A 25720-nucleotide genomic window follows, 5' to 3' on the forward strand; every position below is an offset into this window, starting at 1 on the left:
TTTTGTTATTGATGAAAACTTGTTTCGCCAAGGGTACTTTCGGTAAGACGTTATGCACATGTATGTTTCTCTACCAGGGCTCCAAGTATTGACGAATTCATCCGAAAAGCGAGTTGAAAGGTTTTTTAAAGAAAATTGAAGCACATGATTTTCCTGCGATTTAGCATTGACTGTGTTCATGGCGAGAGAGAGAGAGAAAGCGAGAAAGAAAGAAAGCGAGAGAGAATGCTAGTCTTACTAGCTGTGAAGAGGCCTGCGTCTTTTAATCTTACGGTACTGGCGAGACAATCAGCATGGCACTCGTAAGTTCTGTTAATCTCTGACGTTTCCTTTATTCCCAAGTTGTCGACAAGTGCCCGAAGTGCAAATGTGATCTCCGCTAGTCTTGCTATACAAATTAGAAACTATAAATTACGTCTTCGCATGTTACCGTTATTTTATATCAAGGGTAATATAGTAAATTATTCATAATATTGCGTAACGAAATCGACCAAAGTACTATTGACAAACAAAATCCTGGATTTTGAACTGAGTGCTGCTATAGGCTTCGTTTACTTTATTAAAGAAAAGTATTGGGTTTACGCAGGGTTCACATCACGCTTTTCCTTGCATTCTTGTTAGTCCTTTTTTTGGGCCTGGTGGCACCGAAATAAGGACAGTAATTGAATAGAGCCAAAACAATGTGATAATTTCAAAAGACGAGACTTTAATAACTGAACCACCTTAGTGCAGTAACGCTCATTGTTTTAAGCTAAAGCAAACAAATCTGCAAGTATATTTAAAATTATAATAATACTGTGAAGAAGAAAATTGATCGTTGGCAAGCAACATCGCCACCGCTTGGGTACTGGGTGCTGGGCTTCTCTCGCTCGGCTCTTGCTGATCATCACCGGCATCTGCTTGACCGTTGCTCTTTCCCGATCGTGTTTCATCGTAGGACCACCGTCGCAACAGTCGCCAATAAATCCCTTTTCAATTGGTGGAGGGTGCTGACATTCCCCGTCGCCTGAACCTGGGTGCTGCCATTCGCCGTTGCCTAAACCTGGAGCTGCGCAACCGAACGCTACCTCCCATCATGGCTACCAACAACGCGCAACCTGGCTCTTCCATTCCATACCCCAGCAACCCCGGCGTTCTTCATTTGCGAGAGCCCAAGGTCTCTAGCGGAGCTGATGAGACCGACGTGGAAGACTGGTTCGCTAACTACGAACTGGTGAGCGCAAACAACAAGTGGGATCACGCGCACAAGTTGACTAACGTCATCTTTTACCTCACTGACGTGGCCGAAATGTGGTATAACAACCACAAAAACGACATTACGACGTGGTCCATCTTCAAAACGTCGTTTGCTGACATTTTCGGCCGACCCGCTGTCCGCAAGTCCAGAGCCGAACAACGCTTGCGGACTCGCGCACAGAAGCCATCTGAATCGTTCACCAGTTACATCGAAGACATTATTGGTCTTTGCAACCGTGTGAACACCGCCATGCCCGAGTCGGAGAAGATTCAACACATCCTCAAAGGGATAAATGACGGCGCATTTCAGATGCTCCTGGCGCGCAATCCTGCCACCGTTGCGGAACATGTGACTTTATGTCCAAGTTTCGACGAGTTGAGCAAGCAGCGCGCCCTGACTCGGCCAGTTTCCTCACACGCTGACTCACTATCTAGTCTTACTTCTGTTCCTGATTACTCAACAACCCTGCAAGAGATCAAAGACTTTGTGCGTGAAGAAGTAGCTCGGCAGCTGTCGTTGATTCCCTTCACGCAGCAGCCGCCATCCTCTCGCCTGCCCTCCCCACTCCGCGACGTTATAGCCGAAGAGGTAGCTCAGGCTGTTCCCGTCGCTGCCCACCAGCAGCCTGTGGCCATGCCTGTTCCCCACGCGCCGGCTATGCAGCCCGTGGCCGCGCCTCTTACTTATGCCCAGGTGGTACGCAGCAGACCCCGCCAGCAGCATTTGCCCCCCATGTCTGCACTTGCTCCCCACTCTACCCCTCTTTCGACACTTCGGGCCGCACCGCGAGTCAGCAATTCCTGGCGCACTGCTGACAATCGACCAATCTGCTACGCCTGCGGTACTCCAGGACACGTGGCACGATATTGTCGTCGTCGCTTCCAATCGCAACACAACGCTACTTGGCCGTTACCGTATGACCCGCAGCCCACGCACCTACCTGCTCCCTACCCCTCACCGCAGTATGGCTACACTAACCTTCCCGAGTCTCAGTCACCACAGCTCCCATCTCCGACTCACTCTCCGCGCTCGCCGTCTCCTCGCAGGAGATCTCTGTCCCAAATGCGTCCCCGACCCGCTTCCTCCAACCGGGAAAACTGAACGCCGCAGTTCCAGAGGCAAGAACTGCGCCGTCGTCGAAATGCCCAAGTCCTCGCACTTCACCTGCTAACGTCGTCGCCATATATGTCGACGGTGTTTCTACCTTTGCCCCTATCGACACAGGTGCTGCCGTTTCTGTTATAGCCGCCCAGCTCTGCCGCTCCCTACGCAAAGTGACCACGCCGCTCTCTGGACTATCGCTTCGTACGGCTAGCGCACAACCAGTTCGACCTCTAGGCACCTGTACAGCCCGCATATTCATCCAAGGCTCTATGTACGTTGTCGGGTTCATCGTCCCTTCGGTGTGCTCGCATGACGTTATCCTCGGGTGGGACTTCCTGTCACATCATCATGCCGTCATCGACTGCGCACGCGCTGAAGTTCAATTTTCGCACCTGTCTGACGAACCTTTGCACGAAACTCTTGAGCGGCCTCCAAAACTCGTCGTGCGTGAAGACACTGAAATTCCGCCAGCCTTTCTTGCCGTTGTCCCTGTTTGCTGCGATGACCATAACAATGCTACAGTAATGTTTACACCCTCCGACATTTTCTTGAGCCGCAGAGCCGTTTCCTTGCCTTTCGCTACACTTGACGTCACTGCTAGCCGAAGCAATATTTTCGTCCACAACAACCTTTCTGCACCGCTTAAGCTACTTGCCGGCGAATGTCTCGGTCAAGTGGAGTACCTCGATTCCTCTTTATTCCTTAACATGCCAGACGAATCGTGCAGTAATGCCTTGACCAAACTTCATGCACTTTCTCCACTGGAATGCTCGTCGAGTGACACCTTCTCGAGTTCCATCGCCGACACCTTAACTGCTCAAGAACGCGCCGAGCTTCTTAATCTCCTCCAGCACTTCACGAATTCATTCGACGTTTCTCAGCCGCAATTGGGTCGGACTTCCGCAGTGCACCACTACATTGACACCGGTTCGCACCAGCCATTGAGTCAAAGACCGTACCGTGTCTCTGCTGCAGAACGTCACGTCATCAACGACCAGGTCGAAGAGACGCTACGCCGTCACGTCATTCAACCATCGCACAGCCCTTGGGCATCTCCTGTCGTTCTAGTTCGAAAGAAGGATGGATCGATTCGATTTTGCGTCGACTACCGGCGCTTCCTCCAACCGGGAAAACTGAACGCCGCAGTTCCAGAGGCAAGAACTGCGCCGTCGTCGAAATGCCCAAGTCCTCGCACTTCACCTGCTAACGTCGTCGCCATATATGTCGACGGTGTTTCTACCTTTGCCCCTATCGACACAGGTGCTGCCGTTTCTGTTATAGCCGCCCAGCTCTGCCGCTCCCTACGCAAAGTGACAAGGTGACGCGGAAAGACGTCTATCCACTACCGCGCATCGACGACGCCCTTGACAGCCTCCAAGGAGCCGAATTCTTCTCCTCCTTAGACTTACGATCGGAATACTGGCAGGTTTCTATGGCAGAAGCTGATCGGCAGAAAACTGCGTTCATCACACCAGATGGCCTGTACCAATTTAACGTAATGCCATTTGGGCTTTGTAATGCTCCTGCCACGTTTGAACGACTCATGGACAACACACTGCGTGGACTTAAGTGGTCTCTGTTTCTATGCTACCTCGACGACATTGTCGTTTTCTCTCCCGATTTTCATACACATCTGCTTCGGCTCCAACTGGTTCTGACGTGTTTAACCAACGCTGGGCTCCAACTGAACCTTAAAAAGTGCCACTTCGCCGCGCGAGAGCTGTCCATCTTGGGACACATCGTGTCCAAGCATGGTGTTCTACCCGATCCTGCAAAACTGCGAGCAGTCGCTGAGTTCCCGAAACCTACTACACTGAAAGAATTACGCACTTTTGTTGGACTATTCTCGTACTTGCGGCGCATCGTGCGAAATTTTGCGTCGATTATGTAACCACTGACCAACCTCCTACGCGGTGACGCAGACCTTTCATCCTGGTCTCCTGACTGCGACGTTACGTTTGCCACGCTCCATAGTCTGCTAACATCTCCTCCAATTCTTCGGCATTTCGACCCAACAGCTGCAACGGAAGTTCACACAGACGCTAGCGGGGTTGGTCTTGGCGCTGTCCTCGCCCAACGCAAGCCGGGCTACTCCGAATACGTCGTCGCTCATGCGAGTCGCACGCTTACTAAAGCTGAGGCCAATTACAGCGTCACTGAAAAGGAGTGCTTGGCGCTAGTGTGGGCGCTTCGCAAGTTCCGCCCTTATTTGTACGGTCGCCCATTCGACCTGGTAACGAACCACCATGCACTTTGTTGTTTCGCCACATTAAAGGATCCTTCTGGCCGCCTTGCTCGGTGGGCACTGCAAATCCAGGAGTACGACATTCGCGTCATCTATCGCAGCGGACGCAAGCATTCTGACGCCGACGCCCTGTCGCGTTTGCCTTTACCTCCCGACTCGGCCTGCGGAACGACTGGTACCAACTCCGTCGCATCTCTCGACCTCGACTCCTTTGCCAGTGAACACACAAGGACCCGTGGATCGCTTCCCTTTTTGACTGTCTCTCTGGATCGTCAACTACTGCGGTATCACGATCTCTCCGACGTCAAGCTGCTCATTTCGCCATACGTGATCGGCTGCTACACCGACGCAACTACGCCCCTGAAGGTCGTAAGTGGCTCTTGGTTGTCCCGCGCAGCTTGCGATCACAAATCTGCGCCTCCTTTCACGACGATCCCCAATGTGGTCATGCCGGAGTTTTCAAAACTTACGAACGCATTCGCCATCGCTTCTACTGGCGCGGAATGTATAATTTTGTTCGAAAATTTGTTATGGGCTGCCCTGACTGCCAACGCCGCAAGTCACCGCTTTCCACTCGTCCGGTGCGCTTCAACCGCTTCCGTGCCCTGCCAAACATTTCGATCGGATCGGAATTGATCTCTATGGCCTTCTACCGACAACATCAGATGAAAATCGGTAGATTATAGTCGCTGTGGACCATTTAACACGCTATGCTGAAACCGTCGCCCTTCCAAGTGCCACTGCGCGGGACGTAGCATCCTTCGTCCTTCATCGCTTCATACTACGACATGGTGCCCCTCGAGAACTACTAAGTGACCGAGGTCGAGCTTTCCTATCAGAAGTCGTCACGTCTCTGCTTTCTGAATGCCATGTTGTTCATCGCAAGACCATGGCCTACCACCCGCAGACTAACGGGCTCACGGAGAGATTTAACCGCACCCTTGGCGATATGCTCGCGATGTATGTGACATCCGATCATACTAACTGGGATCGCATTCTTCCATTCATCACGTTCGCATACAACACCGCGCCACAGTCTACCACTGGATTTTCACCTTTCTTCTTCTTTATGGACGCGAACCATCCCACACCATCGATACTCTCCTTCCATGCCGTCCTGACGCATCCGAATGCCCATCTGTGTCCGAAGCTGCCCGAAATGCGGAAGAGTGCCGTGAACTCGCACGCACCTTTACGTCACAAGAACAGCAGCGCCAGAAAGAAAACAACGCCGACTCTTCACAAAGTCACAGCTATTCCCCGGGATCACTTGTATGGCTGGCTGTTCCTTACCAAACCCTCGGCCTTTCCTCAAAACTCGTTCCAAAGTACGAGGTCCCATACCGCGTTTTGGAGCAAACCTCGCTGGTGAATTTTCTCATTCAACCACTTTCCCCATCTGACGACATGCGCCGGCGTGGACGTGACATAGTCCACGTCGCCCGCCTTAAGCCATATCATAGCCCTCTGCCTCCAGACTCTTAGGTCGCCAGGATGGCTCTTTTTCGGTGGGGGCAAATTGTGAAGAAGAAAACGGATCGTTGGCAAGCAACATCGCCACCACTTGGGTACTGGGTGCTGGGCTTCTCTCGCTCGGCTCGTGCTGATCATCGCCGGCATCTGCTTGGCCGTTGCTCTTTCCCGATCGTGTTTCATCGTAGGACCACCGTCGCAACAGTCGCCAATAAATCCCTTTTCAATACCAAGGTTCTACGCCACAAAACCACAGTATGATAATGAGGGACGCCGTAGAAGAGGGCTCCAAAATTTAGACCATCTGGTGTTTTCAATGTGAAGCATTTCTTTGCTTACTGTAGGCACTTAGAGCGTATTTCTGCGTATCTATTTACCTAGCCTTTTACGTGTCGGTGCTCTCATGACCACCTCTTTAACTTGGTGTAAATCAAATTAACTATCGGAAGGTAAACTTTTTTAACATGAATAATGTCACCAACACGTCACGTATATCACCGAACACTTTCCGAAAAAATTCGGCAGATCCCGCGTGCCTGGTAGTCGGCGTAGTGCGGGGCATGCGGAAGGAGGGTGACTGTATTGCGTTTTTTTGTTGAGCGACGCGTCATGAAATGGCGCTGAATACATGTACAAAATATGCACGCACAGACAAATGTTGAAGAGTTGCAGACGTTTATATAAGCAGTTGTTTTTACTTGCACATCGGTGCCAACTGGGACATGCGTATTGGCAACACCAGAGGCAGATACGAAGCGCTGATGCTCGCGAGGATGCTGGCCCTGGACATTGCTACATAAAGCAACTTCAGCGCATGGCGATAACCGCAATTGATGTTAACCCGGCGTGACGGCTGTGTCAGGGGAGTGCATGTGTAATGTTTGTAGGATTGGATAGGCAGCACGGCAACATCAATTAGCGTCTATTTGAAAAGTGTTTGAAGGCTTGGTGTCGCCTTCACCAAAGCTTTCGCCTTCCGAATCGGCATGGAAGACAGTGCTGCTTGCGGTCATTGCGGCAGCGATGAAACTATAGAGCACGTTCTCTGTCACTGCCCTCGTTACAGCGTGCAAAGACGGCAACTAGTATCTGCGTTAGCTCGCCTTGACGACAGACCTTTGTCGGAACAATCAGTGCTGGAAAGGCGACATGATTTGTGTGCTCACAGATAATCAGTGAAGGCCTTACTGAACTTTTTGCGTGGCAGTGGCCTATTGTATAGACTATAGCACCCCAGCCCCCTCCCCCTTTTTTTTTACACGCGTCAATTTCCCTCTTCGCTATCTTTCCCGTCTTTCTTCCCCATTCTCCCTTCCCCTAGTGCAGGGTAGCAAACCGGATGCTCCATTTTTCTGGTTAACCTACCTGCCTTTCCCTCATTTTATTCTCTCCCTCTCTTTACCTTGATGCCGCCAGGCGCCATAGGTAAAACGGAGAAATAAATAATACGCAACAAACTCGTATACTATATATACGCCCTCAAGAGACTGACTTTTTCCTCCATTTTACCACCGCGCTGTTGCTCGATAGAAACACAAGCGCGTCGAGCGAAGGCCGGCCGTGGCTACTTAGCCCAGTTTAGTCCTCGTCGGCTGATTTCGCCTTGGTACAGCCTAGTCTCACATTCAAGCCACGGTTTCTCAAGATCAGTAAAAAAAAAAGTACTCACTCGCGGGAGAATTCGATGACGCGACCACCGATGTCTCTTTTCGCACTCTCCAATCTCTGTTTTTTCTTTATATCCTTCTTTATTTAGTTGTTTGTTTCTTTCTTTCTTTCTCGGATGCGTGGGCTCTCGCGTGTCCCTTTTATCGCCACGTCAGTCTCCACCGAGACGCGGAGGATGCAGGGTCGACAACGAAGCGTTGTCGCTGGACACACCGTCGGCTGCACGCTACGCACGTTGCATTAGGCACATGCCAGAGGCGATCAACCCACGCGTGGGCTAAATTGAGATTCAACTCGGAGCGCTGTGCAAACCGCACAGGCATGTATCGCTGCAGGGCCGCTAGTGAGTGACGAACCATGCTTGCTCCCCGGAATGATCATGCGTGTGACAACGCACACCTGGTATGATATAAACAAGGAAAAATATTGAGAAAATATAGATTAAAAAGTTTGAGAGTTTCGTCACTGCCCTTTCGTCAACGCTAAAGTCTCTAAGCCTACCTCGTCCGTTCAATGTTATCATTCAGTCCCCGTCTTTTCACTCGCAGTGAAAGAGTACAACTTTTGAAAAGAGGGCATTCTTACAGAGTAGCCTTAGGCGGTTCGTAATTCTTGTTCTCAACGTTGTCGCTGCACGGCATCTTCATTCCGCGTTTCGCTACCACTTGATCGACCTGATGACAGCCACTAAATGGCTGTCAACGGTAGTGAAAACAAAAAATTGCCCGCAGCTTCCCTCGGGGGAACACTGAGGAGGATGCGGACCATATAATTGGTTAACGGGGTGTTAAAGTGCGACTTACTTGGGTCGATGGCTAAATTGGTTAACGTGGTTGTGAAATGGGGTGTTAAATTGCGACTTACTTGGGTCGATGGCTAAATTGGTTAACGTGGTTGTAGGAGGGGGTGTTAAATGAGTGAACACGTACACACGTATGCGAAAGGGCGGCGCTGGTCGAAGGGACGTCGATCATTGTGTTTGTGGATTCGTTGGAATTCATTTCACCGCGACCTTGGACGTCGACGCGCCGTACAAACCAACCGACGAGCGGCAACTGAGCGAGCGAGCGCCGACCTTGAGTATATATACAGCACGACGGCGCATGCACTGTCAGCTGTTGAATGTTCTCGAAGCGCGACGCCACATGCGCGTCCACTGGAGAATCAGGAGAATAGACCGATCCCACAGGCCAGTTTCGCGACGCCACCGCTGCCGCGGCAGCCGCGGTGCATGCCGGTACTTGTAGTCGTCCGGGCGCACCAGCCAGCCGAAGTGCCTGAGCGTTCCCTTTTCGATAGATTTTTCGGTCGTGTGGAGCCGTCTTACGATGGGAGGATTTACGTGCTGTGTTCCTGGATGCTACAACAACAGCACAAGGGATAAAGGCTTGGGTTTCTACGTCTTTCCTAAAGAGCTTCGGGAGACGTGGATTCAGCGTATCAACAGGGCTGGACGGGGCGGCAGGTAAGACATCTTATTAAATGTATAGTGCCGCTTTGAAACTAAATAAGCGTATTGCGGTGGTTTTTTTATGTGAATGTTTAATCATGAAGCTTAGCATACCAAAGAATATGATCTTTGCTCACTCTGCCTGCGTATACTCTTACCGGATAGCTCAGCCGCGGTTCGCGGTTGTGCATGCCGGTCATTTTTTAGCGCATCTTCCTTATTCTAGCGTTTTTTGTTACCGCTGCGTACTAATATTATTATTATTACGAGTTGTAGTGCTGAGGTCTTTTAGTTTTCCATGTTGCGCAAGTGCAGCACCGCGTACGCGGCTTGCGTTTTTTTTTTTTTTTTACAACGCAAGTGGCAAGCATGCAGGCATAAGGGGAAGGCAAGCTCATTGACGAGGCTCTCCTAATAGCTCTACCGTACATCGAGACCTTACTTTTTAGAAACGACGTAACGTACTTCACGGCACGCTTGCAACAACGTACCCAGAACTCGTTGTGCCAAACGGCGATTAGCTTTCGCGGATCACCCTCGATGCAAACGGTGCCTCTGTAATCTCGTCCTTTCCGTAAAATAGTTATCTGGTGCATGCACGCGGCCGATTTCGCTGCACCTATGCAGATGAGTGGCACAAACAGCTGTATAATTTACCTGTGTGTGGCGTTGTCGAGTGAGGCTGAAAATTAAAATTACATTTGTCATTTGCCCTTGACTGATATGGAACTTTTTGTACGTTAATCAAGAGAAAGTGATACTGTTGTCTTGCAGTGGTAGCATGCAGACTGGACATTTAAAAGGAACCTGAAAACGCAGTAGGTGATGTTCAGTGTGATATGAAATAATGCTGGAACTTTTTGTGCTCAGGTTCTCCAAGTTTACGCCTACCACGGGACACCGAGTATGCGGTGCCCACTTCGAAGGAGGAAAAAAGACTTACATGAACAGAGTGCCCACAATCCGAGTGCCCACAATCTTTACCGAGCACCTTAATCTCGAACATGCGAGCATTTTCGCTTTTTGCCTGCGTAAGAAAAGCGGAAGCCACGGCCGAAAATCGAACCCGCATCCTTGGGCAGCACAACGCCGCGGGCACTGAGCCATGTAGCAACCCGCAGAATAAAAAAAGTGAAATGAGTACATTTAAGGTGAGGTGACATGTGACGTTGCTTCCAATAATTTTTAGCTGAGAGTGAGTGCTTGTCCCAATGTGCTTCGCCTGTGTTGTATTTTTGCGCTCTGGGTTTTACAAGCGTGCACCAACTGCCTAACGAGTAGTTTTACTGAAATTTACTTTAATTCAATCGATCCATCTTAGAATGCAAACACAAGGTGTTCAAGCTGAGCAATCTTGCAGTAAGCTTAAAGAAGCATGCTTCGGGGAATTAAATTACCTGTACGTTCTTAGCAGGTATCTTGACAGACAGAAAGGCAGTAGTGGGGGCTAATATATCTGGCCATGAGGGGAAGGCTGACAAACACCCCTTGAAATAGAACCCTGGCTACGCGACTGATCAGTGTACAGTTGGCCTTTTATACCTAAAATTCCATCCAGTCCCCTTTCTCCCTTCCCATAAATGTTGCAATTTGTCGCGGCCATCACAGAGACCACAAACAAAAGGCAATAAAAAAAGATAACTGGTGCTGACATACCTGGCGAAGCCTGTTGTCCAAAAAATCCAGCCATGTTACCCAGATCCTCGAAACGGTTGACGTAGAAACGCCAAACCTGTACGAAAAACAAATTTGCAAAAAATGCGCATCAGTAATTTTCTGCAGCACAAACAAAAGAACCTACGGTTGCAATGAAGATGTCATTGCAGAAGATGCTTAAACGGTACTGAATTCCTTTTGTGTAAGCACCTTGTTACTTCCAGTCATTTTCATTATAAACGATAAGTGAAAAAGTGCTGCATACCATTGCTGATATTTTGAGGAACGTACGGATACACAGCATGCTGCATTCCCCCTATGCACAAAGTAACTAACAAAACCAGCTACGCTCGGCAGGAACACTGAAATTTGGCTTAAACTTGAATTTCTCAGTGAATGAAAGTTCGTTTGCTCCCGGACAAGCACTAAGGGTATTACAAAATACCAAATCTTTTGAATAAAGCAAACTCGTATTTTGTCTTCATGGCCCCTTTCGGGCTGATTGGGTTATGCTTGTTTTCCTCACAGCATATTCATAAATAACATTATACACAGTATGCCCGCGTAAATGTATTGGCATGGTAACAGAGTTTCATTAGTCACTCCACTTGGACCTTATGCAAAGGCAAAAATGAGTACTGATGCAAAAAAAAAAAACACTTCAACGTTGGCAGCGTACCTGTACGCAAGGTCAAGGCCGTCAAGGCCCAGCCGTAGCCTCATCAGGACGAGCACAAGCTGTGTCTTCAAAGGCAGGATGAAGTTCCGGTCCTCGTTCTCCGTTTCCTTCATCTGCCAGAACCGCAGCTTTTTCGCATCTGGTTCAAGTAGGGACCAAAAACTGTCGAAGGACTTTCTGGATGTAAAGCCAGTGTAGTACCGCAGCTTCTTTTCATCTTCTACAAGGGCTTCATACGTGATGTCAATCTTTTGTGTAGCTTCAGCCTTGCACCTCTTGACTTTCTTCTGCATACAGGATAGCTCAAGCCGCAAGCACCTATTCTTCTGCTGAAGGCGGTCACATAGCTTTTTTGCTTCAGCGTGGTCCTGTTGAGAGTGTTTTAGCTGGCGGTTGAGCTCTTCAACATGCGCGTAAGCAGCTTCAGCCTTTTCTGCTAGCTCAGTTATTATATTAGTTTGGCAAGCAACTTTCTTGGCAAGCTGGTCATAGCTTGACTCTTGGCTGCTGTAGGCATGGTACATGAGTAGAGTGCTTTGCTGTGCGGTGTCTTCACTGTCGCTGCTGCTACTAGTGATGGCAGAGCCTGAGACTTCTGGGTCGTGCTGGGGTGCCACAGTTGGACTGTTGGGAAGTTCCGGCTGTCAGGGGAAAATGAAAAAAGAAAGCCATGTGTTTCAGTGATTTTTTACAACACACTGTGCAGCTGCAGGTTAGATTTCCAATACTGCATTTTATACCTTCACACGAGTTTAAGTTTACTCGGCATCATTGCTTTTTTTACGCAGTAGCGCAACCCTTAAGTAGCCATTGCCTGCATTAAGCCATAACAAAATATTCAGTGGTGCATATGCAACAACGTAATGCTATTTCTCTGCATTGCTTGCGCTCAAATTACCTGTGTCCTTATGAGTGGTCGCCTCCTTTCCACCTTTTGCGGTCTCAGCGGGACCGCAAAAGGTGGAAATCCCCAGGTGGTCAAAATTAATACGGAGCCCTCCACTACGGCGCGCCTCATGCCTGCATTGCATCGGCGGATTAAACCACACAATCAACAAAGTTACTGAGCCTGTAGCGTACCACTTTAATAAAGAGAAGAATTTTTGCATACTACAGAGCCTACAAGATGGGTAGGGCTTTGTGGCACTAGGAATAGTTCAAGAAACGTTACACTTTCTGAAACATTTGGGTGTCAGCATGCTCTTTTTTTCCCAAATAGCACTCATCAGTTTTAGAGAATCATGACTGCCGAGTTAAGTTTGCATACCTGACAATGGGCTCCTTTCCAAAGTATGGGTTCAGGGAGCTTGTTTTGCAGGTCCACCCTTGACTGTTGTGGTTGTGTAATACAGATGCCATGGCACAGCATTACACGGAGCTGCAAAAAAAAAACAGAGCCTGAAGGTTAGTTTAATCTGAACATAGCCAGCTAAACTTTCTGCTAAGCCAATACACTTTCTTAGATTACATATTTTTATCAGGGCGTTACCCTCTATTGGTGGAACATACAAACATCTGCATGCTGCGTACTCTATAAAAGAACCCCGGGCAGTGTCAGACAGTCGGTGCCCGTTGTCCACGCAGAAGCCAGGCCAATGAACCAGCTGCACGTATTAATAACATAATATGCCTCCACTGCATGATGCTCGTACCCGATGAGTAGTAGTAACGACGTGTGGACTAGTTGGTGTGGTAGCATCATGCAAAAAAGCACAAAAAACAATGAAACGCAGCAGTAGTTCTCATGAGAAGAAAAGAGAAGAAATCGCTCGCCCTGTTTTCAGGACCTTACCAGTACCAAATCTTTAGTCACATGATAGTAATCCCATGACAGGGACTGCACTTTACTAGTGCTGAGATAATCTTCACTGTTGCACATACTGCACACAGTAAATACTCTTAAGAGAAAAAAGCTTAGCGAAGTAGAAATTACAAAGACCATAAACAACAGGGCTATAACAACGAAAAAAAAATAACTGCAATGAAATAACGCAGGACCACGACAAAAGCCATAATAAAAACGCAATCCATGAAAAGAATATTGATTATTTAAAAATGCAGCCAATGCATTACTGTACCGCAAGAATGCAGTTTTCTAGGCGATGCCGTCCTCCAACCACACGAACCTGCAGCTCTCTGGTAACTGCATGTACAGAGGTAAATACTGTTAACAACGCACGAACGCGTGGCTTTCGATACGTGCAGCACAGCCTGCTGATAGCCACTGGCGTAACCAGCGATATTAGGTGACGGCGCTGCGGCGGCTTGGCATGCGAAAGCTATTGCCCATGCTTCCTTTTTTTTTGGGGGGGGGGGGGGAGGCAGGGAGAGATTCGACACCAGAAGTCCCTCACCACGACCGTCGCCAACACATAAAATAAACGATATCTGACGCTGATAACCAGCGAAGTCTGGATCATTTTCGCCTTTGGTATGGTTACTACGTTCCTCTTTCTTTATTTCGGAACTATATACCAAAGGCAATAAAAAGACAGCACTAGTTATCAGGGTAAGATAACGTCCCTTGTTGGCTCCGTATCCTTACATGCGGCTCAACCGACAAGTGCGAATGACTGATGAATGCGTATCACAGCTGCTAATGGAGAGCGGCGCGTTTGCATATTCACGTGCGCGAAACATGGGACGCTACAATGTCAAGAGTTTTCAAAATATAGCGACCGCGTCGTTCGGTGGACTAAAATCAGAACGCCACCCAAATTAAGAATTTCAAATATTATTACTACCAAATGCTGTATGTTGAACGCGACACTCGTGCACGTAAGTGCCGTAAGACACGAAAGGTTCGGCGCCGCATATAAAGCCTGTCCCCAACAGCACGTCACTGTGCAAACAAACGTTGCAATCCCCGAGATGCACATGCGAAAAAAACAGTCGCGCAGAACAACCGCTTACATACATCACTCAAATGAAAACGGTACTCAACAGGCAATGAACGTGTGGCTGTCCTAAGTCCCGCCGAAACGAAGGAGTAGCAGGCACTTATGACCGAAATTCGCGCCGCCTGCTCCCATTAACAGACAATGTAGGTATTGAAAATACTCACATGACGACTTTTTCTTGCTGGTGAAATTGGAGAGACGTCCGCGAAGCTCCGGCGCAGTACTGAAAAAGCGGTGGCCACTGCGTAGTCGCTGTAGTCTGGTTGACCGATTGACTACAACTAAGATGGCGGCGGGGCAACTCCGGAAAACCGGCGCATGCGCTGATCGGCTGGTGGGATCGATCTTCCCACACTGCATATCCCACACTGCATGTTGATAAACGCGTGTGCGGTGTATATTGAAGAAAAAAATTGCCCGCAGCTTCCCTCGGGGGAACACTGAGGAGGATGCGGACCATATAATTGGTTAACGGGGTGTTAAAGTGCGACTTACTTGGGTCGATGGCTAAATTGGTTAACGTGGTTGTGAAATGGGGTGTTAAATTGCAACTTACTTGGGTCGATGGCTAAATTGGTTAACGTGGTTGTAGGAGGGGGTGTTAAATGAGTGAACACGTACACACGTATGCGAAAGGGCGGCGCTGGTCGAAGGGACGTCGATCATTGTGTTTGTGGATTCGTTGGAATTCATTTCACCGCGACCTTGAACGTCGACGCGCCGTATAAACCAACCGACGAGCGGCAACTGAGCGAGCGAGCGCCGACCTTGAGTATATATACAGCACGACGGCGCATGCACTGTCAGCTGTTGAATGTTCTCGAAGCGCGACGCCACATGCGCGTCCACTGGAGAATCAGGAGAATTGTAGATGTCGAACGCGGTGTGTAGAGGAGGAAGGGTGCACAGATGGTGGAGGAGTGAAGCGCGCGCGGTGTGTAGAGGAGGAAGGGATGCACAGATGGTGGAAGAGTGGGCGACGGCGCGACGGCGCATGCGCGCGCGTCAGCTGTCGAATGTTCGAGAAGCGGTGCGGACGGTGCGGACGGCGCGGACGGCGCACTACAAGGCGCGAGTATAAGATGCTCCGCATCTAAAAAGGATGAATCACGTGGTTTCGAGATGTAATCGAGACCAAGTGATACATTAAATCTTATAAACTTGAGATCAATGACAAGGTGTTTTCGTAAGGCGGGGCTTTAACACAAAACCACGATGTGATCATGCGGCAGTCTTTTCGTAAAGGTGTCATTAAATATGTGAATTGTGCCACGAGGAACTTCTGAATCATAAGACAGGTCAAGTTTGGTTTAGGTGCACGTTAAAAAACCCCAGGTGGTCGAAATTTCCGGAGCCCTCCACTACGGCGTCTCTCATAATCATATGGTGATTTTGGGACGTTAAACCCCACATATCATATCAGGTCAAGTTTATCGTAACTCTGTACGTAACAAAGTTAGGCTGGAGAAAATAGGGAACAACTTCCGGTCATGGCAGCCGGATTTCGATGGTGCGAAATGTAAGTACATTATTCTACATCGAGAGCCCAGGCGGTCAAGAATAATCGAAAATCTGCCACGACCACCTGTCTTACAACCATATGTTGGTTTTCGGCCGCTCGACCAAATAAAGCTTTATGTTAAACTTATCAGGAGTTATGTTAGGTGACCGCACAAGAAACGGCAGCACATGGGTGCAGCCAAGCAACCACATTTTATTCGAAGGAACCCGTGTCAGTTCACCTCGCATGCCTTCACAATTTTTGTATGCGGTGCTATGTAAGACATGGACCGAAAAAAAACGAAAATAAAAGACAGGTTGATCGCGAACCAACAGCTGCATTATTTCGGACAGTGATTTATCTTCGAGAAAGAAAGGAACCCGAAAAGCCCACACGAGGGCACGCGAATGCCGACGTGTGAGGTGTGACAATAGGTACCAACGACAATGATTGGGACCAACTGCAATTTTTAAAACAAAAAACATGTTCCTTCAGATAAAATCTGTCTGTCAATGGCGCAAGGGCGTTAAAATTTCTTTTCTCGTCGTTTCGAGCTCCTGCAATCGCATCAAAAAAAAAACGAGACGCTCGGTTTCCTATCCACTAGGTTTCTCGAAAATTGCCCAGTATAATCTCCCCAAAGACACGAAGTCTAGTTTACTAAAACATGAACGCCATCTTGTTTGTTTACAGCTGATCAGCAAATTGACTGCGAGTCACAAACCGACTTATATTCGGGTGAACTTGCGTTGTCTATTGAGAACTGTATATCACTGTATATCAAAAAGCTGTATATCACTGTATATCAAAAAGCTGTATATCAGAAAGCTGTATATCACTATTTGCAAGGCACTACGCAGCGGCACGCGTCCCTGTGCAACTACAGTAAGGTACAATTCAAAAAAGTCCTACAACACTTTTTCAAGTAACTATCTGATGAGTTCATTAAGGAAGTTTACTTTCTCACGAATAAATCACCGCAATTTTTTTTTTTTAGAATCCTTAATTTACCGGTGCAGTTACAGAGATTTGTCGCACGCTGCCATTACTTCCTCTCGTCTCCCGCCCCGACTGAGCGCTGGAAGCTGAGCAGGAAGGCATGGCACGGGGGAAAAATGCTACATCACCGACGCGTCATGATGTCGAGCATTTTTAGAGGCTTAGCTCCTTAATGTTGAGGCTTGTCCGTTGGCGGCGCTGGCGTGCGCCGTAGCCGCGATGACGATGAAACTGATAACGATGATGATCACAGACAACGACTGGCTTGTGCAGTAGATTACGTCTCGATTAGTCTCCACGATGCATTTCGTATGACTGGAGACTACCAACAACCACCTGCAGGAGAACGTGCACAGACCTCACCTACGCCAACTTCGGGCTAAATCGGATGTCACAAAGCAGTAATGATGATGGCAACACGTAATTCAAAATTCAACAAAGCATACCATTTATGACCACTGAATCTTGTATATAATAGTATACACCGCTTTGACACTCATTTACATGCGTCAGGGGCCAATGTCATGGGTGATTTACGGTAACATCGAACGATCACACTGCTTCGCCCACTCAACAGCATTCACTTTTTGGATATGCCGTTTTTTTCTTTTTTTTTCCTATGGCTTACTTTCAGTGTGATAGCGAGCGAGCGAGCATGTGGCAACCTTTCGCGGCGCGATCGGTAACTATAGGCAGTTAGTGATGAACAAATAATCCAATGGCCCTTAGTTTGAGTCTATGACGTGTTCATTTGTGTATATGGCGTCATTTGTAGTAAGAAGAGATGGTGATTTCTAGCTTACTTTGAGAAATATTTGTAAATTACAGGCCACGTACTTCGCTATGTAGGTTGGCTTCAGTGTTCTCAGGAGCTTCGACTACCAACCGGCAGCGTTTTCTGACCGTGCCGAAAACAAGTTGAAGGCCCCGCACAGACGTCCGAAGCATGGCAGCCGATCACCTCCACGACTCAAAAGAATATCTGCCCCGCTTGTGCACTTGGCAGTGTTTTCGGAAGGCGGGTGCCCCTCCGGCAGTCCGGCTCATGACGCAAGTCGGGAGAGCGTGCCCGTCGGTGCAGATTTGGGGGCATCCGCTTTTTAGGAGGAAACAGGGCGGACTTTTCATGCTGTATCCTATAGTTTCGTTGAAGAGGAGCGAGTTGGTATTGCGTATAACAATGAAACGCTCTAAGCTGCCGTAATACGTGTGACGTATCATGATTCATAAGCGGGTGTGTGCCACAGAAATTGGGCGAGTCCCACTAGTCACCCCTGGTCCACTAAAAATAAAAAATGGCAGCATATCCACGGAGTGAATGATGGGGAATGGGGCGAAGCATTCGTCCGTCCATTCGTTCTCGCTTCCGTCCGTTCCTGCGTACGTCTGTGTAACCGTCCATGCGTCCATCCACCCGTCCGTGCGTGCGTCTGTTCGTGCGTCCGTCCCTGCGTTCGTCCATGCATGTGCCTCTGCGTCCATTCATGTGTCCATCCTTGCATCTGTCTGTGTGTCCGTTCGTCCATCTGTTCAACACTCCAAGTACCACCACCTCGCATCTTTTCATAATATATTCCCCACATAGAAGCACCGCCATCCAGCGGACATTCCAAGGACTAAACGAGAGGTGGCACACGCACACTTTCTTACGGCTTGCGCTTCGGGTCTACTTCCCACCTTTAACCACCTCGAGTTCACGGTATATACTAGTCCACTGTATTCATGGCTATGTGGCCCAACGCTCGCTAAACCTTTCTAAAACCAAGGAGGTTACACCCAGCGAGTATGACGTAGCAACCCTTTCTTGTCAGATCGTGCTCAATGTACATGCCAATAGCTGCTAATGGGGATCGCAGCGTGCGCGTTACCTAAAGGCCGAATGCTCCTGTCTCTCATTCCGCCTTAGCAGCCATTAACATGTGCATTGAGCACTATCTTTTATTGTTCAACAACGCACAGAAGAAATCTCTCACCGGAACCACCTTGGAGGTCAAAATCGTAAGGACCGCTATTTCGGGTATGTGCCACTGGTGGTTACGTACTACGAGGGATGCACAAGCCACGCCATAAGGAGCTTCGCCCCTAAAAAGGCAATAGTTAGCCACACAATAGGGAAACGGCAAAGGCAAGAGCAGTTACGAGAAGACTAGTAAGCAATGAAAGGCCTCCGCCAACGACGACGAGCCCATGAATTTATAAAAGGTTTATGAACGCATGGTTTCAGTGCTATTTTGTCTCTAGTTGGGCAGCCACGTCACGCCTGTGACTGTGGGAATCATGCGAAGGCTTGGCTTTAACGCAATTTATTGCCTCTGAAGTTTGTGTCTGTGACTGTGTGTGGCCTCTCTTCCTTTCTTTCTGCGCTGAGAAGAAACGTAGAAACAACCTACCATTACACAGGCGAATCTGAGGACATGACATCCCTCCTATGTGCGTGTGGGGAATAGTTTCACGTTTGGGTACAATCTTCCCATTCCGTTTTCTTTTCTTTATTTTTTGTGAACAACTTTTTTGTAATGAGGTTTTTGCGTCCCAAAACCCAAACGACGACCTGGTTATTGGGGACGCCGAAGTATAGGGCTCCTGAAATCTCGACCATCCGGTGTTCTTTAATGTTGCACCGACGCATACGCACATGGGCCTCTAACGCTTCGCACTGTCGAAACGCGGCCGGGATTCGATCCTGTGACCTTCGGGTAAGCATTCCAGCTTCGTAAGCACTATAACATAGCTTTACTGTATATATGTATACCCTAACGCAAAAAAAGAGATAATCTTAGGACGGTGACCTCTTACGTCCGATGACGCGCGTTGCCACCACACCGCTACATTGCTACTGCGCTTCTTTAAACGCGCCGACCTTTATGAGCGCGTCCGACAAACGGCGTGGGCATCGAAGACATTTTTTTGTGAGTTTTAATACTAAATACAAAGTCTTCCTGTTCCTTCTCATCATCATCATTACCATCATCATCGCCAATAACATCTTATTCTCCTTTGTCCTCCCTTCTATCAATCCAGGATAATGCCGGCCAATATAACACGTTCAGCCTCCTTACTTTTTCCTCATTACCTCTAAGTCCCTCTTTCCAATATAGCGATACCTATGACACCCTTCCGGTTTTGCTTCCCTTCTTTCGAATAGCTTTCCATTCGTTACGAAAACAAGAATCTCTGAATGAGACCAAGAATGCCGGCCGGAACAAGGATGTTTCCGGGTTATGTTGTGTCGCGCGCAATGTGGAGCTGAATGCTTAACGCTGCGTCAGCGAAATCTCATAACGGAAGTGGACGGTGGTGGTGAACGCGGCGGAGACGTTTGCTGCCGGATATGAAACTTCCGGTACGCATCGCCCACCGCACCACGGATCGTTTCTACGCGCCCAAGTTAATTTCGCGTACGAAGCCGACCCGAAGACTGCGCGACCAGTACGAGCGCGCAATTTGCATGTTGCACTCTCTGCAACGTCTGAAGGCGAGCACCTGCTGCACACTCCGTAATTCATTCGGTTATACAGAGGATTTCCTGCAAGACACAATGAACCCAGTGGGAAAGACACACATTTGACAACTTTGACGAGTTTAGTATATAGTTTGCAGTGTTCCATCTTCCTCGACTCATCCTTCCTGCACCTCAGGCGATGTGACACTGCCTTCAAGATGGGTCCACTTTTGACCGATCGGTAATAAGGTAATAATTTACGAGGTTTCACATCCTGTAACTGCCATTCGGTTATGAGACACATCGTGTAGTGGTGGGCTTCGGAAATTTCGACTGCCTGCAGTTCTTTAACGTGCACCTGAATTTAAGCACACGGTTCTCAGGCATTCACACCTCCCTCGAAACCTCAGCCCCTGCAGCCGGGATTCGATCCCGCGACCTGCAGGTCCATAGTCAAGCACCATAACCACTAGACCTTCTGTTTGTTTATTTATTTATTGGATGTATTATAGAACATGTGCAATGCAATCACGTAAGATACACAATACAAATAGATACGACAAATCATAGGAAAAGATGGCGTGAAGTCTACGTGGACAGTTGTTGTCGACTTTAAACTGTTTCAGTGATGCCAGCCAGATGTTCTATACTCAATAGTCATTATGGCTCAATCTCCTGTTTTTTCACCCTGTCAGTGAACGCGGACGTGTATTGCCTGAAAAAAAAAATCGCAGCATATCCACGGAGTGCATGATGATGAGTGCGGCGAAGCGTCCATCAGTACGTCCACACTTCCGTCCGTCCTTGCGTCCATCCGTGCCATCGTCCATGCGTCCGTCCATCTATTCATCCGTGCGTTTGTCCATGCATCCATCCGTCCATACGTACGCCCTTGCGTTCGTCCGTGCGTCCATCCATTCATCTGTCAATGCATCAGTCTGCCTGTCCGTCCGTCTGTCCGTACGTCTATCCATCTAGTGAACACTCCAAGTACACCACCAGCTCGCATATTTTCATCATATGAATCATCGTATAGAAGTACCACCATCCAGCGGACATTCCAAGGAATAAACAAGAGGTGGCACGGCCGCACTAGAGGAGCGGCGCGCGCGCAGTCTCTTATAGCCTGCGTTTCGTGTCTATAGTTCCCACCTTTCACCGCCACGGCACTGCGGCCAAACCATCACTAAACCTTGCTAAAACAGCCAGTCTATTTTAAAGACGATAGCCTTTCTTGTGGACTTCCGAAGCAAAAAAAATTTGGTCTGTCTGTCTGTCTGTCTGTCTGTCTGTCTATCTATCTATCTATCTATCTATCTATCTATCTATCTATCTATCTATCTATCTATCTATCTATCTATCTATCTATCTATCTATCTATCTATCTATCTGTATGTCTGTCTGTCTGTCTGTCTGTCTGTCTGTCTGTCTGTCTGTCTGTCTGCCTGTCTGTCTGTCTGTCTGTCTGCCTGCACCTTTGTCTGTTTGTCGGCCCTTAACGGTGCCGGGTACCTTAAGCGGTACCTGACGACACCCCAAACGGCCGACCCCATCCGCAGCACCCACCAATATTGCTCAAGATTCAGCGTTCATACTTGTGCGATTTTCAATTAAAAAGTAATTATGGTGCATATTTGAACACCCCAACAACACGTATATATTCTGTATGTGCGTCTTTTACAAGAAAAGGCATACATAAGTAATTGTAAAAACCGTAGCACTTTTCACGCTGCGCTTACGATGACACGCTTGCACGAAAAGACAAGAGTTTCCAACACTTTGCTGAAATGTTACGGTGGTGGCACCTACACGTCGCCTTGCGTTTTACACCTTATCGCCTCCGAGACAGGTGCGCACGCCGCGCACTTCGTTTTCTAAAATAACTGCCAGATAGCGCTCATGTCTCACGTGTGACGTGACTTGGCCCCGCCGTGGTGGTCTAGTCGCTAAGGCCCAAACAACGAAACGTTCCTTTCCTTTGACCGCGTCCTCTCCTTACGTGAGGCTTCCTTGCAACCAAGTACCGACGGAGGAAGCAAGCGTACTCTGAAAGCTCCCTTAACCCGTCCTCGCGGGAGGAATGGTTGCCGCGCTCCTGCGTTCGAGATTATCGAGTATAAGCTTTGCTCACAAGCGTTTATTCTGTAAAAAAAAGTTGAGCCACCACATCACTTCGAAATTGAAGTGTTAATATAGAGACGTGTGTACGCTTTCTTCCAACTACGATTACTGAATGTGAAAAGCCACCGTAGTCGAGCGCAAAACGTGGTGCATTCTAGCAACACTGCGCGCCGTCGTGCCTGGCACCGTGCACGCACGCTCGCCGCCCGTGTCTCCCCGCAGAGGTGGGGTGGGAGGGTTGCCGCGAAAACGAAAACACCACGTGGGCTAGCTGTGAGGCGAAGCGCTCGTTCAGGGCAAGGAGCGGACCTAACAGCGCACGAAGGTAGCCCCAAAGCAACCTTAAGCTGAGGAAGCGCTAAGGAAGCCTTCACCGAGGGCTCCTCAGTGAGGAAGCTTTCAGAGTGACATAAGGCGGCCTCACAAAAATGAAGGCTTCCTCACTGAGGAAAGGAACGTTTCGTTGTTTGGCCCTAAGGTACTCGGCTGCTGACCCGACGGTCGCGGGTTTGAATCCCGGCTGCAGCGGCTGCGTTTCCGATGGAGGCGGAAATGTTGTAGGCCCGTGTGCTCAGATTTGGGTGCACGTTAAAGAACCCCAGGTGGTCGAAATTTCCAGAGCCCTCCACTACGGCGTCTTTCATAATCATATGGTGGTTTTGGGACGTTAAACCCAACATATCAATCAATCAATCAATCAATCAATGTGACGTGACTTGATGCGTGACCCCCGACGTCGCGATGTCGAGATAAAGAAAGTGTTTTCGATTGATGATGAATATGTGCGGTTGAATGTCCCAAAACCTCCATATGATAATGAGAAACGTAGTGAAGGGCACCGGAAATTTCGACCACCTGGGGTTCTTTAGCGTGTACTCAAATATGAGCACCCGGGCCTACAACATTTCCGCGTCCATCGGAAATGCAGCCGCCGCAGCCGGGATTCGATCCCGCGACCTGCTTGTCAGCAGCCGAGTACCTTAGCCACTAGATCACCGCATGGGGGTGCGCCTGCAGAATACTAGTCGGTTCGGACTGTCACGGTGGATCGACGTGTTTTTTGGGCGCTCCCAATCGACTGCGCAGATAAGTTGTTTTGCATGTTTTGAGCTTGTTTCTGTAACTATAAGGCAGCAGTTAAAATCTCTGTAGTGCTTATTTTATTGTACGGCTTTTTCGGGGGTCAGTCACCAGGTATTTATTAGTTTGTGCGTGTGTGTGTGTGTTTGATTTTTTTTTTGTTTTTGTTGTTGTTGTTTTCTCTTTTGCCACCCCGTGGGGAAGGTGCACGTACATTGAACACGCAAATTTTTGTAGTAGAGCTTAGACTTTCTCTTTTCCGTAGGGCAGGGCTCGAGTTTTGTAATTATCGAGCGAGACAAGTCATAGGGATAATTGGTGTCGGAAAGACATGGTTAAAAAGACTGTAAAGTGTTCAAGATGTGGGGTTGGTTTGAAAGTGGACCCAAGTGTAGAAGCGGAAGGAGAAGAGGCTGGCGCGAAGTGTAGGCAATGTAGGTCGAGGAAAAAATGGAGAAAAATTATGGCTACCCAGAGTGGCCTGCTGATGAGAATCACCGAGCTCGAGACTGCATTGGCGACAGAGCAAGAGAAAACGAGGGTAATGGGAGAAAGGCTGAAGTCCGCCGAGGAAGCACTAGCCAAGGTGAACAGAGGAGCAGCCTACGGAGAGAACAGTAGGGAACCAGCAACCAGAACGGCGGAGAAGAAAGAGCAAGCAAGTTTGGAAAAAACAGGTTCAGCTGGTTCGATTGTCGCAAGGCCCAGCATCAGCGAAGTAGTGGTGGGGCTGGGAGGTGACAAAGCAGCCGGCGTCACAGGTGCAAGTAACCCCCAGGTGCAGGACGCTCCAGCTGAAAAGTCACAGCATGTGATAATCGCCGGGGACTCCAATTTAAATCGATGCACAGAAGCCATCAAAGAGAGGGTAAGAGGTGACAAGAGGGTTGCAGTAGGGGCGTTCCCAGGACGCAAGCTGAAAGCAGTCATGAGGCAAGCGAGCACAAAACTCAAAACTACAGCTGATAGACGAAACCTCGTGATAATTTCAGGTGGTTTAAACGATGTCTTAAATGAAGATACGGCAGGACTAGCAACTACACTGACTAAAAGCGTCGATGACATGCGCGCCACTTCTCCTCAGGTAAGGGTAGCGATATGCACGATACCGGAGGTACCGGTGCGTGATAGCAACCTGCAAAGAGCGGTTGTCAATGCAAACCAAGAGATATGGTGGATGAGTCGAGAGAAAGGCTTTGAGGTGGTGGAAATAAACAGAGAGGTGCATAGGTGGCGTGGTTTTCAACGAGACAGAATTCACTTCGATTGGCGGCTAGGTTATGAGGTGTGTTGGTGACTTGCAGGACGCGCAGTAGTTTTTTTTTTTTTTTTTGGGGGGGGGGGGGCGAGCGGGCCCTTCGGGGTGCAGGATAGGTAGTAACGAGGAAAACGACCAGTGAGACGCTTTGACAGGTGGTATGGACAGATACAGGAGGTTTTCGTGCTTACAGGAGGTTTTCAGAATCCAAGAAAGGGAACAGTTAGGGATAAGAGTTAATGGAGAGTGCCTTAGTAACCTGCGCCTCGCCGATGAAATTGCATTGCTGAGTAACTCAGGGGACGAATCGCAACTCATGATTACGGAGTTACACAAGGAGAGCAGAAAGGTGGGTCTTAAAATTAATCTGCAGAAAACGAAAGTAATGTACAACAACCTCGGAAAAGAGCAGCGCTTCGAGATAGGTAATAGTGCCCTTCAAGTTGTAAAAGACTAGGTCTACTTAGGGCAGGTAATAACCGCGGAGCCAAACCACGAGATTGAAGTAACTAGAAGAATAAGAATGGGGTGGAGCATATTTGGCAAGCACTCTCAAATTATGACAGATAGATTGCCACTATCCCTGAGGAGGAAGGTAAATAACAGCTGTATCTTGCCGGTACTTAGCTATGGAGCAGAAACCTGGAGACTTACAAAGAGGGTTGAGCTTAAATTGAGGACGGTGCAGTGAGCAATGGAAATAAAAATGGTTGGTGTAACCTTAAGAGACAAGAAGAGAGCAGAGTGGATTAGGGAACAAACGGGGGTTAAGGATATCATAGCTGAAATCAAGAAGAGGAAATGGACATGGGCCGGGCATGTAGCGACTAGACAGGATAACCGCTGGTCATTAAGGGTAACTAACTAGATTCCCAGAGAAGGTAAGCGGGTTAGGGGCAGATGAGAT

General features: G+C 48.6%; 1 protein-coding gene across 1 annotated transcript; it reads right to left on the reverse strand.

Annotated features, from left to right (window-relative positions):
• Nucleotides 1-10564: 10564 nt before the first annotated feature.
• On the reverse strand, nt 10565-12530 carry LOC119173428 (uncharacterized). Its single transcript, XM_037424252.2, has 3 exons — nt 12411-12530; nt 11513-12153; nt 10565-10909 (listed from the first exon to the last, which is right to left on the reverse strand). Exons 1-3 carry the CDS (start codon nt 12528-12530, stop codon nt 10780-10782), a joined length of 891 nt encoding a protein of 296 aa, XP_037280149.2. The 3' UTR covers nt 10565-10779.
• Nucleotides 12531-25720: the final 13190 nt, after the last annotated feature.

This window comes from Rhipicephalus microplus, chromosome 5 (genome assembly GCF_043290135.1).
Source record: "Rhipicephalus microplus isolate Deutch F79 chromosome 5, USDA_Rmic, whole genome shotgun sequence".
Lineage (NCBI taxonomy): Eukaryota > Metazoa > Arthropoda > Arachnida > Ixodida > Ixodidae > Rhipicephalus > Rhipicephalus microplus.

Excerpts from the sequence above, each read along its gene's own strand:
- LOC119173428 (XM_037424252.2), bottom strand. The coding sequence starts at position 12,530 with ATGAGGCGCGCCGTAGTGGAGGGCTCCGTATTAATTTTGACCACCTGG. Across the intron at positions 12,154-12,410 it reads GACCACTCATAAGGACACAG|CCGGAACTTCCCAACAGTCC; the intron begins GTAATTTGAGCG and ends TTCCCCTGACAG. Across the intron at positions 10,910-11,512 it reads GGCCTTGACCTTGCGTACAG|GTTTGGCGTTTCTACGTCAA; the intron begins GTACGCTGCCAA and ends TTTTTCGTACAG.